The sequence below is a fragment of the Acinonyx jubatus genome, chromosome A3, assembly GCF_027475565.1.
Source record: "Acinonyx jubatus isolate Ajub_Pintada_27869175 chromosome A3, VMU_Ajub_asm_v1.0, whole genome shotgun sequence".
NCBI lineage: Eukaryota > Metazoa > Chordata > Mammalia > Carnivora > Felidae > Acinonyx > Acinonyx jubatus.
In genome coordinates, this window is record NC_069388.1 from 77,260,987 (window position 1) to 77,277,094 (window position 16,108).

Below are 16,108 nucleotides of genomic sequence, written 5' to 3' on the forward strand. Positions count from 1 at the left end.
AAGGAGAACATGTGGAGCAGATGTATGTCAGCAAAGCCATCTTTAGAAGATACAACCTGCCACAGCAACATCTCCACAGCCAACCTACACAGTCATCTTTACCATCACCCACCTTTGGCCGGTCTATTTTAGGTCCCACACCTCCTTTCTTACCTCTGCCCCCAGTAGTATGGTGCCCATCTTCATTGTCCTTCATGCACAGCCACATACTGGGATCCCACAAGATCACTCTTAAGACTCATTTCTCAGATATCTTCCCTAGAGTTTTGGAGGGAACCCAGTGGGCTTAAGAAATGGGTATCAAATGTTACCCCAGCCAGAGGTCCCAAGGAATGTTATTATGTACTTGGGACAGCTGGACAGACCCCTGAGTGCATTTTCATGACAATGTGCCAAGATGAAATTCTTTCCTCAATTCCAAGGATCTTCTCAATGAGGGCTTTCTCCAGACCAGGACTGTGTTAGAAGCTGGTCGCATGAAAAAAGAAGGAACTCACAGTGGAAAGATGTGTCTGTAAACTTGTCAGCACATGACCCAGAGGAAAGGGAAGATTAAAAGATACTAAGCCAAGAAGTGTCACGATCAGGTTTGCACTTTGGAAAGATCATAACTATGGGGCGTCTGGCTAGCTCAGTCAGTGGAGCCTGCGACCCTTGATCTCACGGTTGTGAGTTTGAGCCCCATTTTGGGTGTAGAGATTACTTAAAATATATTGAAAAGAGAGAGAGGAAGGGAGGGAGAGAGAGAGAAAGAAAGAGAAAAAGGGAGGGAGAGAAAGCAAGCAAGCAAACAAGCAGGAAAAGTCATCACTATGTTTAAGTAAAGCTTGTCCCTTACTGCCAGGAACAATGCATACTCAGTGGCACTGTGTGTACAAATCTGCATTTCAATGTATTAGACCTGAGGGGGATTTCTTTGATATGAAGCCTCTTTGAGACAGAATCATCAAGGCCTTGCTTGTTTATATACATACCAGAAGCACACTTTGAAGAAAACCTGCAGTGGAATGGAGTCTGCTTTCCTCAGTTCAGAAAACTGGAGGATTTGGAGTTGGAGTCGCGACTACCTCATCTAAAGAATTTACTCCAGGGGAGACTGGGTGGCTCAGATGGTGAAGTGTCCAACTCTTGATTTCAACTCAGGTTACGATCTCACAGTTGGTCACGATTTCACAGTCGGTTGGGAGATCAAGCCCTGCATCGAGCCCCGTATTGAGCTGTGCATTGAGTCCCATATGGGGCTTCGAAACAGGCATGGAGACTGCTTAAGATATTCTCTCTTTGGAGCGCCTGGGTGGCTCAGTCGGTTAAGCGGCTGACTTCAGCTCAGGTCATGATCTCGCGGTCTGTGAGTTTGAGCCCCGTGTCAGGCTCTGTGCTGACAGCTCAGAGCCTGCAGCCTGTTTCAGATTCTGTGTCTCCCTCTCTCTGACCCTCCCCCGTTCTTGCTCTGTCTCTCTCTGTCTCAAAAATAAATAAACGTTAAAAAAAAATTTTAAAAAAAGATATTCTCTCTCTCTCTCTCTCTCTCTCCCCCCCACCACCCCCTTCTCTCAAAAAAAAATTTACTCCAAAATCTGAATTCATTATTAATTTTCACCATCCCAACAGATAAAGACTAATTTGATTCCGTAGTTGAAAAATGAGCATAGCAACATCCTTTGTAAAATATTTTGGAAATGTCCCTGATTTATTGAAAATGCTATGACAAATCATGACAAAGATCATAAAGAATTTTCACAATAGTCTTTTGTGGAATCCAGAGCAGCAGCAGCTATTCCTGGTAGTACTGTCTTTCCCTGCGCTCTAACCATCATTGGACAAGGAAACTGTACACCTGATTGATTCAGGAAATCAAAGTAATAAAACTGCCAGCAACAATGCGGCCAAGTGATTAAAAGAAGGCTGGTTGAAAATTTAAACACCCTTTTTACTCATTAATCTCCAACTGCTAAAGACAAACAAAAAGCAAAATTAACATGATTGTAAACTAAGCACTTGTGTCCTGTGGCTACCGTGTTAGCCTGCTGAGAGGGAATGGGCTGATCAAAGCCGCGGAGTCCACAGAGAACTGTGGCTAAGAGCTGCTTCGGGGAACGCACAGCCAGGATCCATTACCGGCCCGGTTCAGAAACAGGTGAGTACCGTAATTAATCTTGTCCTCAATTTGGAGGGAAGTGGGAAACCCACCTGCTCTGTCCACTGAGTTTATATGTTAATCCTCTGAGCTCTGGGAAAAAGTTTTTAAATTGGTGTAAAGACTTTTTCTGCCCTTCCGAAAGTGTAGAGAAGAAACAGTTGGGAGGGGGTGTTGAGGTCTCTAACTTCAGGCAGTTAAGATGCCTCCCAGGAAAGCTGTTGATTGCTACCTTGCTTGGTTTGACGCATCTAAGCCCACAGAGCAAAGGCTCTTCCAATGAAGCTAGCAGGTTTTTTAATGCAAGAAATACTCAGAGACACAGGGGGCCTCACCCCACAAACATAAACCATGAAAATCCAGATACTTGGAATTAGAATTGATCTTGGGGACAAATTCACTAACCAATGGTCTCTTGAATTGCTTAAAGCATATCCAGTATTTTATATATTATTCTAGATAAGAAAAATGAATAGGCGTCTGCTTTGTCCCTTCTCTGCACCAAATTCATATTAAAAAAAACAAAAAACAATAGGGGCTCCTGGGTGGCTCAGTCGGCTGAACATCCAACTTCGGCCCAGTTCATGATCCCACCTGTCATGGGTTCAAGCCCCTCATCGGGCTCTGTGCTGACAGCTCGGAGCCTGGAGCCTGCTTCGGACTCTGTGTCTCCCTCTCTCTCCTCCCCTCTCCCACTCTCTCTGCCTCCCAAAAACAAATAAACATTAAAAAGCAATAAACCGTACAAACAAAATATCTGCATCAGCAATAGAGATTTCACATTAGAAAAACTGAGAACTACTAAAACTCAGTGCTGAATAAATGGGGTAACAAAGTCAAACCACAGAAAGCAATCTTTCTTCTGCAACGAGACAACAAATTATGGGCATAAGCAGAAGATGCTAGAAGGTGCCCTCTGAACCCCTAACAAGGAGCGGTAGAGGCCACTCTGTGGCAGAAGGCTGAAAGCAAAGCTGTTTGAGGCGCCCGGTAGAAACTGTAATGCTTGGGTGCTCCTCCTTCTGAGACACCCTCAGTGATGCGCTGAGGCCCCAATGGGGCCCCGATTAGTCATCCAAGCATAAAACCTTAAAAAGCAAGGTCCCTTTCCTAGAGAACCTGCCCACAATGATAGAGGTGTGGCTTCACCAGAACTACCTCCCCCATTCCACTCTGCTCCCCGCCCCCCACAGTTCTATGATAAACTATTGCTACATTTCTGAAATGTCATTGCTGCCAGCTTCTTTTCCTCTTTATTTATCTGGATCTGCTATCCTACAATTAAAAATTTGGTTGGGACCTGTCTTAGTTTGGCCTGCTACAACAAGACCATAGACGGGGTGGCTTAAAACACAGAAATTTATTTCTCACAATTCTGGAAGCTGAAAAGTCCAAGATCAAAATGCCAGTAGATTCAGCGTCTGGTAAGAGCCCATCTTCCTGGTGGCTATCTTCTCACTGTGTCCTCCCATGGCAGGGACCAAAAAGAGAGAAGCAAGAACTTTCCTGTCTCTTCTTATAAGGGCACTAATCTCATCATGAAGACTCCACTCTCACGACCTATTATCTCCTGAAGGCTCCATCTCCAGGTACCGGCACATTGGGGATTAGAGTGTCAGTTTATGTATTTGGGGGCAGGGTGGCAAGTGGCATCAAACACGCAGTCTGTAACAGGACCCATATCAATTTCTGACAACATCCAACTCCTATTTGTTCAAAATCAACGGAGCAGCACCGAACCTGAATCTATTGAGAGCAGATTCAACCACATATTTTATTTTAGTTGTTCAAATAGGTAGGGAGTCCCTGCATGGTCACTACCTATCGAGCAACAGCATTTAGGATGAATTCCATATGGTCATTCAGCTTGAGTTAAGGAACAGTCTTTAATGGGGGAAATTACAAGCCAGGGGGTCAGAAAGAGAAGACGGCAGAGTCTAGGTTCTTCCAAACATCCAAGAGACAGGGGTGCTATGGCTGGGTGCTGTGTGTGTTCCAGTGGAGGAATATGTCCCCCCAGATTAGATCTTCTTAGAGTAAACTTGTGAGGAAGCAGCCTCATCAGAATGTTTCCCAAAGAAATTATTTAGAGCCAGGGTAACTGAAGTTAGGTGCCAGCTGCCCAATACCTGGTGATCTTAAGAAGTTCAGCCCTGGGGCACCTATGTGGTTAGTCATTTAAGCGTCCGACTTCAGCTCAGGTCATGATCTCGAAGTTGATGAGTTCGAGCCCCACATCGGGCTCTGTGCTGACACCTCAGAGCCTGGAGCCTGCTTCAGATTCTGTGTCTCCCTTTCTCTCTGCCCTCCCCCTTGCACACTCTCTCTCTCTCTCTCTCTTTCTCTCTCTCTCCCTCTCAAAAATAAATAAACATGAAAAAAAAAAAAGAAGTTGCAGCCCCTTATGCAAGGAGTAGAAACCCATCCCAGGAAGCTAAGTGTGGGCACAGCTGTTCCTGCTGGTAGAAAGAGAGACCCTAGTCCTTTCTGGCACAATATGTGGGCAACCCCAGTGTCATCTCCCAAGGTCATTTTTGGATGATCCTACCTGAAGCACCATACTCTTCTATTCATACTTTATTATTTATTTATTTTTTAAAAGTGTATTTATTTATTTTGAGAGAGACAGGGACAGCACAAGTGGGGGAAGGCAGAGAGAGGGAGAGGGAAAATCCTAAGCAGGCTTGACGTTATCAGTGCAGAGCCCAACACAGGGCTTGAACTCACGAACCGTGAGATCATGACCTGAGCCAAAACCAAGAGTTGGACACATAACCAAACGAGCCACTTAGGTGCCCCTATTCATACTTTTAAAAGTGTTAGTTATAACCTGCAAATGACCAGTACGAACAATCCTATGCTACAACAATCTGCCAGAGAAAGGAAATGCTTTGAGCTAGTAAAGGTTGTTCAGAGATAAAAGGTTCCAATAGAATACTTGTATAACATTCAGACACATCAGAATATTAAGTTGAAGGCAAAGTGGAGATTGTCTACCAATTGGGGCAAAAAGATGGAGAGATAATAAGATGAAGGAAGACGTAAGGGAGAATAATATTTGAAATTAATTCCTGCAACAAATATTTATGTTTATGAAGTTCTGAGACTGAGCTGGTGAGCAAGACAGATATGCCCTACTTGTTCTACAGACAAGTAAACAGCCCAGTAGATGTTTAAAAAGCTAAAATAATTTTTAAAGATTTTTCCCCTGAATTACTTGCATGAACATTTTAAACTCTCCCAAGTTGCATTTCTGTTTACCTGAACAAACAAAAAAGAGCTGATTGATGGAACACAAGGAATTTTCAAAGTTAAAAAAAAAGGGGGAGGACTTAACCTAATCTTTTAAAAAGTACTCAGGAAAAAAATGTTTAATGTTTACTATGTTCTAGACACATTTTAGGGAAAAGACCGTCATACAAAGGCCTATTTGGACAGAATTTTTAAACTTCAAAAATAAGAATTGTACAAGTGTTTAAGACTCACTGGGTAACAATAAAGCACCATCTACCAAGCTTTGAAGGGAATGTTATGATTTAGTAAAAGGGCATTTTCAAATATGCCAGAACTAGGAAAATGTACCCCCTTTCTAAATAACCTATTTCAAGACTCATTCTAGAGCGAGAGATGATCATAAGGAAAAACTCAAGGATAGGGAAGTTGTAGCTGGAAGAGACTGGCAGTAAGCACCGAAAACATTTCATTTGTAGGGGTGAGTCTTGATAATTGGTGTAAATACAGTTATACCACAAGGAAAGTAGACAAAACATGAATCCACAGAGTACGAAATATAAATGGCTGGTGAAATACCACTGATCAGAGACATGTAAATTAAAACCACAAAAAAAAAATACCACTTTCCAACCTATCATATTGATTTAAAAAAATTTTTTTAATACTGGCAGAGGAACCAGCTTGACGGAGGAACCCACTGGCCAAAGCTGGGATAATTTTAGCATCAAAAGAACCATAACTGTAATTGATTGAAACATGCTGACTACATTAGAAAAATGAATCCATGTGATACTAAAAAAAAAGGGGGGAATAAAATAAGCAATCAAATAAATAAGAATTTCTTTGAATGGGCCATTATACCAAGTTCTTAACTCTGGAAGGAAAAGGAATATTTTTTTCTTTGCAGTAGGAATCATATTGCAGGATAACTAACAGCCCTAGTTAATGAGAAAAAAAGCTCTTCTTTCTATAAAAATGCCAGCTATAAATGTAGACAGAATTGGAAATCACAATTTGCAACCCCTAAGGAAATAATTAAGCCAAGAGTATCAACAGATGCTGAAACCATCAGGTGAATGGTTGATGGAGAGCTGGATATCCACCTAGTCCCAAAGTTATCACCCCACAGATTACTAGTTTGTTCCAAAATGACTGTCACTACATAAACCCTTAGTATCTTGGTATCACCAATGATAGGATAACCAGAGCTTCATAATGTGACTCCTGGTGTGATGCAGTGTTTAGCCTGAATCTAATCAAGCCTTTAGATCTAGCTTCCAATAATAGAAAATATGGCGCTTACTGTTAAATTATACCACAAGGGACCAGTCAGAAAAATCCAGAAATTGGGACATTCTAGGAAACAACTATCCTGGTCTTTCTGAATCAATGTCATTGGAAAAATAAAAAGCTGGGGGTGGGAGATGAGGAGGAGATGAGAAGGGATAAGAAAGGGTGTGTCTCTTCTAAATCTAAATACACTTCAGAGACCCAGCAACCAAATACAATCATGGCTCTTAACTGGATCCTTATATGAACAAACTTGCTGCAAAAGACATTTGGGGGACAAGAGGGGGGAACTTGGGTGTGTTGGTATTATTGTGGTTATGTAGAAAAGTGTTCCTATTTATATATACATATCAAAATTTAGGAATGAAATGTCATGATATCTGTATTTACTTTAAATTTCTTCAAAAATAGGTGAAACATGACAAAATACTAAAATAATTGTTTAATCAATGTGATAAGCATATGGTGTTTATTATACTACTCTACTTTTTTTTAACTTTTTTTTAACGTTTATTTTATTTTTGAGACAGAGAGAGACAGAGCATGAACAGGGGAGGGGCAGAGAGAGAGGGAGACACAGAATCTGAAACAGGCTCCGGGCTCTGAGCTGTCAGCACAGAGCCCGCCACGGGGCTCGAACTCACAGACCGTGAGATCATGACCTGAGCCGAAGTCGGACGCTTAACCGACCAAGCCACCCAGGTGCCCCTATACTATTCTACTTTTACGTACGTTTATAATATTCATAAGTATAAAAAGTATTTTTAATATCTAGCATTTGTGAGGGTTTGAGGAAACAGACCATTCTATACATATTGTTGGTAGTAGTTAAATTGTTATAACCTTCTTAGAGAACAATTTGGAATATATAAATATCATTTTAGAGGTGCCTGGGTGGCTCAGTCAGTTGAGCGTCCGACTTCAGTTCAGGTCATGGTTTTGAAGTTCGTGAATTTGAGCCCCGTGTCGGCTCTGTGCTAACAAAGAGGTCAGACTGTGGAGCCTGCTTCAGATTCTGTCTGTCTGTCTGTCTCTCTCTCCCTCCCCTGCTCATGCTCTGCCTCTCTCTGTCTCTCAAAAATAAATAAATGTTAAAAAAATAAATATTATTTTAAAATATACATACCCTTTAACATAGTAATCTCATCATTAAGAATCCATTCATGGGACACTTGGGTGGCTTAGCTGGTTAAGCGTCTGACTCTTCGTTTCAGCTCTGGTCATGATCTCTCAGTTTTGTGAGTTCAAGCCCCAAGTTGGACTCTGCACTGGCAGCATGGAGCCTTTGTGGGATTCGTCTCTCTCCCTCTCTCTGTCCCCCACCCCCACTCGCTCTGTCTCTCTCAAAATAAAAAAATAAACTTGCAAAAAATATAATCCAGGGGTGCGTGGGTGGCTCAGTCAACCAGTTAAGTAATCCAACTTTGGCTCAGGTCATGATCTCAAGGTTGGTGAGTTCGAGCCCCACAGCGGGCTCTCTGCTTATCAGCACAGAGCCTGCTTTGGACCTTCTGTCCGCCCCCCTCCTCAAAAATAAATAAACATTTTTTTAAAAACTTAAAAAAAAGAATCCATTCGATAACTAGTGACAGAAGAATAGAGGATGTATTATAAAGATATTTATTATAGCATATTGATAATATAAACAAATATGAGACAATAGGAAATGGTTAAAAAGGACAAAGTAGGTGCACATTTACTGTTCTGGTTTGCTAGAGCTTCCTGACAAAGTACCACGGACTGGGTGGGTGGCTCAAACAACAGAAATGTATTTTGTCACAGTTCTGGAGGCCACAAGACTGAGACACAGTATGTGCACGGCTGGTTTCTTCTGAGGTCTCTCTCCTTGGCTTATAGGTGGCTGTCTTCTCCTAGTGCCTTCACATGGCCTTCCCTGTGTACCCATCTGTGTCCAAATTTCCTCTTCTTACAAGAACACCTGTCATCTTGGAGTAGAGGCCACACTAATAACTTCATTTAAACTTAATTATCTTCGGGAGCCTGGGTGGCTCAGTCGGTTGAGTGTCCAACTCTTGATTTCGGCTTAGGCCATGATCTCACGGTTCTGTGAATTTGAGCCCCATGTCAGCATGCTGACCCACACTGTCAGCACAGAGCCTGCTTGGGATTCTCTCTCTCTCCCTGTCTCTCTGTTCCTCCCCAGCTCGTACACACATTCTCTCTCTCTCTCTTAAAATAAATCAATAAATAAAAACAAAAAAATTAATTTAATTCTCTCTGTAAAGACCCTGTCTCCAGGTACAGTCACATTCTGAGGTACTGGGAGTTGGGGCTCCAACATATGAAACTTTAGGGGCACACATCATAACATTTACTGACATGGAAAGATGTGCATGACTTTTAGGCTAAAAAAAATTAAGCAGAACAACATGTACAGTATCCCTTTTTCTCAAAATTTAAAAATAACAAAAGCAAACCTCTGGTACATATTTATACATAGGTTGGTACATATTTATACATAGCTTGGGATATATTGAAAACATACCTATCTGAAAGGATTGATATCCACCTGTTACAAAGGCTCCCTGGGGAATAAAATGGAGTTGGGAATGAAAGGGAAGGACATATTTCCACTCTTTCTTTATAAGCATAGGTTACTTTTGTAATTAGAAAATTTTAGCTTAAAAAAAAGACCCTTACAATGAGCTCCGGACAAGACCTGGAGGCATCAGAGACTCTCCAGTCCCAAGTGCCATGAGGCCAGGAAAGTAGACTTAGCCGCGCCAAGGACCAGATGTGCACAATCTGTCCTACCTCCGCTAATACATTGGCACCATCTCAAGAATTGGGGAAGGGTGACCAAGATTGTCTTTGTCTGCCAGCTCAGAAAAATGAGGGATTCAGGGTCAAAAATTCAGTTTTAGAAAATAAAGTGATATTTCTTGCATGTCTGAACTTTTAGACTGAGATCCATATGGCTACACATACTGTACTCATTTAATTCTCTCACAATCTTACTATCTTCATTTTACAAATGAAGACAGGGCTTTTTAAGGTTAATTTTCCTGAGTATGTAGCAAAACTGGAACTCAAATTTGGGCCTCCCTTGCACTGAAGCCCACACTACCTACTACTCTATGCTGCATGGAGTAGGTTTTGCCTCTTCTCTCCACCACCTGTACCCAATCCCGACTACCAAACCTTGCTAATTCAGGCGGCATCCTTTCTTTTAGGAAGCCACTTTCCAACATTTCCCCTAACTTTAGGTGGCCTCTTAGGCCTCCCTAAATCCCTATCTGTATTTCCATGATCTCTGTGTATGTTTGTCCTCCTCCACAAGACTGTGAAGGGCAGGAGTTAAATATCTCTAGTGCCTGACACACAGTAAGTGCTTTAGTTCTACGACAGAAGAACATCACTTACATTTTATTGTTTCCTCACTAAACTCTGAATTTCATAAGGTTAAAGAATACATCCTGTTTTATGAACCATTAAGCCACTGGTACCTAACAGCACTTGGTTTTCAGTAAATATTTTTGAAAGAATGAATGGATAATTTTATAAGTAATCGCCTCTATTTCCTGGGACTCTGAGTCACATTCCGAGAAAAAGCAGCTTCCTGACATCCTTTTCCTTGTAATGGTTTAGTGTATTAAATTATTTCTTGGATTTATCCTTCCATTGCAAACTGCTAGCGATTCTCACTTAACTGACAGAATGTCATGAATCAAGGGAGGTAGAGGTGAAGTGAACAGGTTAGCCTCCAATTTACAAGCTTGCTTTCCACTGGTTTAATTGTAAAGTCACACGTTCCTCGGTGTGACCCTCTCACGACAAAATCTCCACGAGTGGATTGATCACGTAGAACTCTGACTAATTAAAGATGTAGGATAACAGAAGAGTTAAAATTGTATTTGCTAGGCAAGGTTGTGATCTATTAAAAAATATGTTATAGTCTTTCATTGGTGAAACAAGGAAAATATGGTCCAAATTACCTTCCAAGCGGTTTGCCTAGATTGACAGTCCCACGGACAAAGGAGGGGACAAAACACTCCTTCCGACCGGCATTTGAGGCCAGAGCCGGCGCCCCCTGTGGGCGGGACCACTCGAGCCTCCGGGGACCCAAAGGAGGAGGGGGCGGGGTCGAAGGCGGGTCCAGGCCTCCGGGGGCGGGGCCGCAGCGGGCGAGGGGCAGGCTGGGAAGCGGCGCCATATTGGCGTCGGCCGCGCTGTATTGTCATAAATAGAGCCGGTTTTGTGGTGTTTTCACTACTCGGTTGGATGCCTCGGCCGTAGTAAGTGAGAAAGTGAGCGAGCAAGCGAGCTACAAGCAACCGGAGGAAAGTGGACAGGAGGAGAAGGAAAGAGCAAGAACTTGACTCCAGAGCGAAAGATACTCGGCGGTGAGGGAGACGCAGGAAGCGATGAAAGAGATGTCTGCGTAAGTGATGGGGGGCGGCGGTTGGGGGCGAAGCGGAGAGGGGTGGGTTGGGGTGGTCGGCCGGGACCCCGTTTCCGTTCCCTGCCCCTCGCACCCTGCCCATAGCTCGCCGGAGTGGTCTCCTTCCCCGCTCCTGGCCGGTCGGCAAGGGCACCTCCCCTACACCGGGCGGCTCACCTGGCCACCCCTGAACAGACTGGGGGACTCTTGGAGCCCCCATCTGCCCTCGCCTGCCCCGCCTGCGAGGATGCCCCCAGGCAAATAAGCAGCCAGAGAGGCGCGGGTGTCCGTGGGGAGAAATTGTCGGTCACTCTCCTGCCCCCAGCGCTGTCTGAGCCCGTCTCTGCTCCTGTCTGCATTGGCGCAAATACCATCCCCCTACCTCCCCCTCCTCCCTCCCGAACGGCTGTCTCCTGGTCTTCAGGAGTGAATGACCTATCCTAGCCCATGGGTTTCTTTTTAATAAAGACTATGATCTTTTCGCTCTCCCCCGGCCTCCCCCACCTACCCATAGTATATCTACGAGTCTGGACCTCCTGCTCACACTTTGATAAGTCACAAACGGTTTCCGTGCTTGGCAAGATTTTGTTGTGGCTTCTAACATTTTGGTTTATTAGGAAGTAATTTAAGCAGAAAAATGCAGAGAATAACATAAGCATCATTTGTGTAGTCACCATCCATCTCTCTCAAAGCATAACATTCTGTATGTGTGGAGAGTGTGTGTGTGTGTGTGTACATAAATACCTTTATTTAGAAGAAATCAACTATTACAGATGTGTTTGAAGGATTCTCCTACCTCCTCTGGTTCCATTCACCTCCCTCCCCATAGTACCCCACAGTCCTGAATTTGATGTTTATTGCTGCATTTTTAAAAATGCTCTTACAACATATGTACATGTCCATAATAACTGGCATTGTTTTACTTGTTTTTAAGCTTTGTATAACTGGTGTCACACTTGTCATTCGGCATCTTCTTTAAGTGCAACGTAGTTAGTATCTTTGAACTTTGTCCCTGTTAATATTTTCAACTCTAATGAATTCATAATAAGTACTATATTGTATTCCATTGTAGTGATACACCTTAGTTTAGGGTTTGTTTTTTTTCCCTGTTTTGACTATTTCAGGTTGTTTTGAAGTTTTTTTTAACTTTATTTAGAGAGAGTGCTCACACAACCAGGGAAGAGGGGCTGAGAGAGAATCTTTTTTTTTTGTTAATGTTTTTAAATGTATTTTTGAGAGAGAGAGTGCACAAGCGGACAAGGGGCAGAGAGAGAGAGAGAGAGAGAGAGAGAGAGAGAGAGAGAGGATTGTGAGCCTGATGTGGGGCTCAAACTCACAAAATGTGAGATCATGACCTGAGCCAAAGTCCAAGTCAGATGCCCAACCAATTGAGCCACCCAGGCACCCCATGTTTCTAAGTTCTTAATGGTACAGTGTGGCAGTAAACATTCTTGTACATGTTTCCTTGTACACTTGTACTAGAATTTCTCTAGAGTGTTTACTTGTAAGTGAAATTGATGCATTGAAGGGAATGTGGAATTCCTTTGCTTGCTTTTTCTTCCCCCCCTCTAGATGAGGGAGTTTCAGAATCATAGATTTAGAATTTTAGTGCTGGTAGGCATGTTCTTAGCTAACTTTTTCAGCATACAGATGAGAAAGTGGGACCCAGGATCATAGTATCGGAACTGAAGTACTTGTTGAAGGGAGAATGGAGTGGTGGAAAGATCTTGGGTTTTGGAGTTCAGATTCTGGCTCTTCGTATCCCTTGGATCTTGGGTACCTATCTGTAAGATGGCACTTATTCACTACCTACCTCTTACAGTTATTTTTGAGATTAATTGATTACATATATACTCTGTCCCGTCCATTTACCATACACTTATAAACAAATTTTGTTTGTTCAACAGGAAAATTGATACCAGCAAGAAATTAAAGTCACTAATACTGATGTTTCCCTTTTGTGTCTCTTAATCATTTCAGAAGATACATAGGCTATTGTATCTTTCATTTGCTTCTCCCTCCCTACCTAGTCAAATCTTTACCCAAGGAGCATGCCTTACTATATGAACTTAGTGAATAAGACAGTGTTTTGACCAGTTAAAATTCAAAACAATCACTACTGTATTTTGGTGTGTTATTGTTTACAGGGCTGATGTATTATTTAAAAGACTGTTCTTTTATATTTTGAGATTACATTCTTAACTGTTGTTGTTGATGGTCCTTACTGTTGAATGGTAAAGATAGATGGCAGGGTTACTTGGTTATCGTGTATGTTTATTTTTACTTTACTTTCTTAGCAGAAAAAAAGTTATACCAACCCATGGTGGTCCCAAAATTTATTTTGAAATTATTGGCCTGTGTAAATACAAAATCAGAAATTGAGCTGTACTTTATTCAAAACTGTAATTCCCTGTTAGGATCTTTTGGAGGCTAGCTTATATTGTATCTATAAAGGTATAAAGAATTTGATAATTATTTAGTGTGACAATGGACTGGGTACCAATCTAAATAAAGAGAACAATTAACCAGAGTCAATGTTAGGACTGTAAATTCTGATTTGAGCAAAGGATGTTAATGTAGGTTTCTCAAGGACAAATCCTAGTTGTGATTTCTTTTTAAAAGCGAGTCACAAGGACCTACCTTCTAATGTGATGTTTTGTTTCTTTCCTGGGGGGGGGGGGGACATTGTTCTTACTCAGAGCTTTCTTTTCAAGTGGCTGACTGCTCTTCAAAGATTGAATATAGATGGTACTTGACTTAAGTCCGCAGGGTGTAGTGGAGGTGGCCCTGGCCCAGCTCCCATTCAGGCTCTTTGCCTTTGAGCTAAGTGGTGCTGGCACAGTTGTCCTGATGCCAACACATGCTGCTTTTGGCTTGAAAAGACATCCTAACCATGAAAGCTGGAGGCAGTATGAATAGCCCTTCATCAAAATAAACACAAAATACCCTTTTTTCCCTTAAAAAAAAAAAAAAGTGCCTGCCCCAACTGTTAGTACTAAGTAAACTTTTAAGGTAGCTAAATTAATGAGTGGATTGAGAGATCCATGTATCAGTATGATATGATACTTTAAATTTTTTCTGCTGTTTGATTTTTCTTGAACAGAAACACCATGCTGGACAGCCAGCGTCAACAAAAGCATTATGGAATCACTTCTCCAATTAGTTTGGCATGTCCAAAAGAAATTGATCATATTTACACACAGAAATTGATTGATGCCATGAAACCATTTGGAGTGTTTGAAGATGAAGAAGAACTGAACCACAGGTATGTCATATAAAAATGCAAAATATTTAATAGCACATTAAATATTTAATCATTAATTCTGCAAATATATATCAGGTACTTACCATTATCCTGCCTAGGGATACAAAAATGACCAAATGGAGAGAAATTTTGGCCCTCCTAGAGCTTCTGTTTTTAGGTGGTTAGGGGAAAAGACAATTAGCCAAATACGTACAATAAATACAATGTTACACATAAGAAGTGCTGCTGAGAAAAATGAAGCTGGAAGTGGAGTTGTCAGGAAGGCCTCATTAACATTTGAGGAAAAATTTGAGAGGGAGGGAACTATGTAGATATTTGAGGGAAGAGCATTCTAGGCAGAAGTTTTCAGGTGGGAGTGTACCTGGTATATTTAAGGAATATATAGTAAGGTAACCAAAGTGTCCAAAACAGGGGGATATGGTCTTAAAGAATATGAGGTGGGGAGGAGCTTGGGGAGCTAGGTCACTTAGGACTTTATAAGCCATTATAAAAGTTTTGGCTTTAACTCTGAGTGAAATAGGAAGCCATTACGTTTTTGAGCAGAAAATGGACATGATTTACTCATGCCTTAAGACAGTCAGTCTGGCTGCTATATTGAGAATAGCCTGAAGAGGGATCAAGGGAAGAAATGGGGAAACGAGTTAGAAGGCTATTACAAGAACCCAGGGAGGAAAGGACGGTGAGTTGAACTAGGGCGATGGTAGTGGAAGTGATAAGTAGTAGAGTTCTGGATATATTTTAAAGGTAGGGTTGTTTAATGACTGGAATGTGTGTGAGAGAGAAAGAGGTTAAGGATGATGCCAACGGTTTGGATGTTAGCACCTCAAAGGATGGAATTCCATTACCTGGAGAAGGCTGAGGGAGAAGCACGTTTGGACATCTCAGGAATTCCATTTTTCATGTCATCTTTGAGATGCCTAAACTCTACTCTTCCCCAACCTCTTTTTTTTTTTTTTTTTTTAATGTGGATTTGGATATGCTGTTGGTTGAAAGTTTGGTTTAATATCAAATTCTTTTATTAAGTAATATTATTTCATAAAAATTAGCCAGTATTTAATTTACTCATTTTAATTATCCAAAGACCTATGACTGTCAGTGAGACAATGCTAACCTCTATCACCACGTTGAATTGATTTTATTCCATAGTAAGGCCAAGAAAGTTGACAATTCAGTTGGCCTCTGCAGACTTATTGAAGGTAATTTTGATTTTTTATTAGGTTTTTTGAATTTTGAAAATAGCTCAAAGACCAAAATACTGTCATCACATTTGTCATTTCTTTGGAACTCTTAGGGACCTAAGAATGCCAAAGAGATGTGCCATGTACCAACAGATGCGACAGCATTAGCCCATGTATAATGTGCTTTTACTCTAGCACCAACACAAAGGTTCTGCCTATATGTTTAACTACTTTTTTAAATACTGGTTTTGGGTTTTCTTAGTTTTAATCTAAAGCATGTTATTTTTTATTATAGGCTGGTTGTTCTTGGTAAATTGAACAATTTAGTAAAAGAATGGATTTCTGATGTCAGTGAGAGTAAGGTAAGACTCTAAACTGCATTGAATTCATAGTTCATTATGTCCTGGTCCTTAGTCCTAGTTAATAAGATGTAGAAATTGAGAATAATCTGAAATACATTAAAACTAGGCTTTTTGCTCTGCTTGGTAATGAATTGGTCTAGATAGTTGAGTCTCTAAGTGAGAATTTCACTAGTGTCTAGCTATAGATCTACATAGATTTCTTGCTTGAATTATATATAGTGGGCCAAAGTGTAAATATCA

General features: G+C 41.5%; 1 protein-coding gene across 3 annotated transcripts in view; it reads left to right on the plus strand.

Moving 5' to 3' along the window:
• Window positions 1–10,813: 10,813 nt before the first annotated feature.
• The window catches only part of PAPOLG (poly(A) polymerase gamma), a 29,058-nt gene continuing 23,763 nt past the window's right edge, over window positions 10,814–16,108 (plus strand). For all 3 annotated transcript variants that reach the window (XM_015070525.3, XM_053200637.1, XM_027072397.2), the window contains exons 1-3: window positions 10,814–11,063; window positions 14,167–14,328; window positions 15,802–15,868. In XM_015070525.3, the coding sequence (XP_014926011.2) occupies window positions 11,047–11,063; window positions 14,167–14,328; window positions 15,802–15,868 (246 nt within the window). In that variant the 5' untranslated portion in view covers window positions 10,814–11,046. The remainder of the gene's footprint in view (window positions 11,064–14,166; window positions 14,329–15,801; window positions 15,869–16,108) is intronic.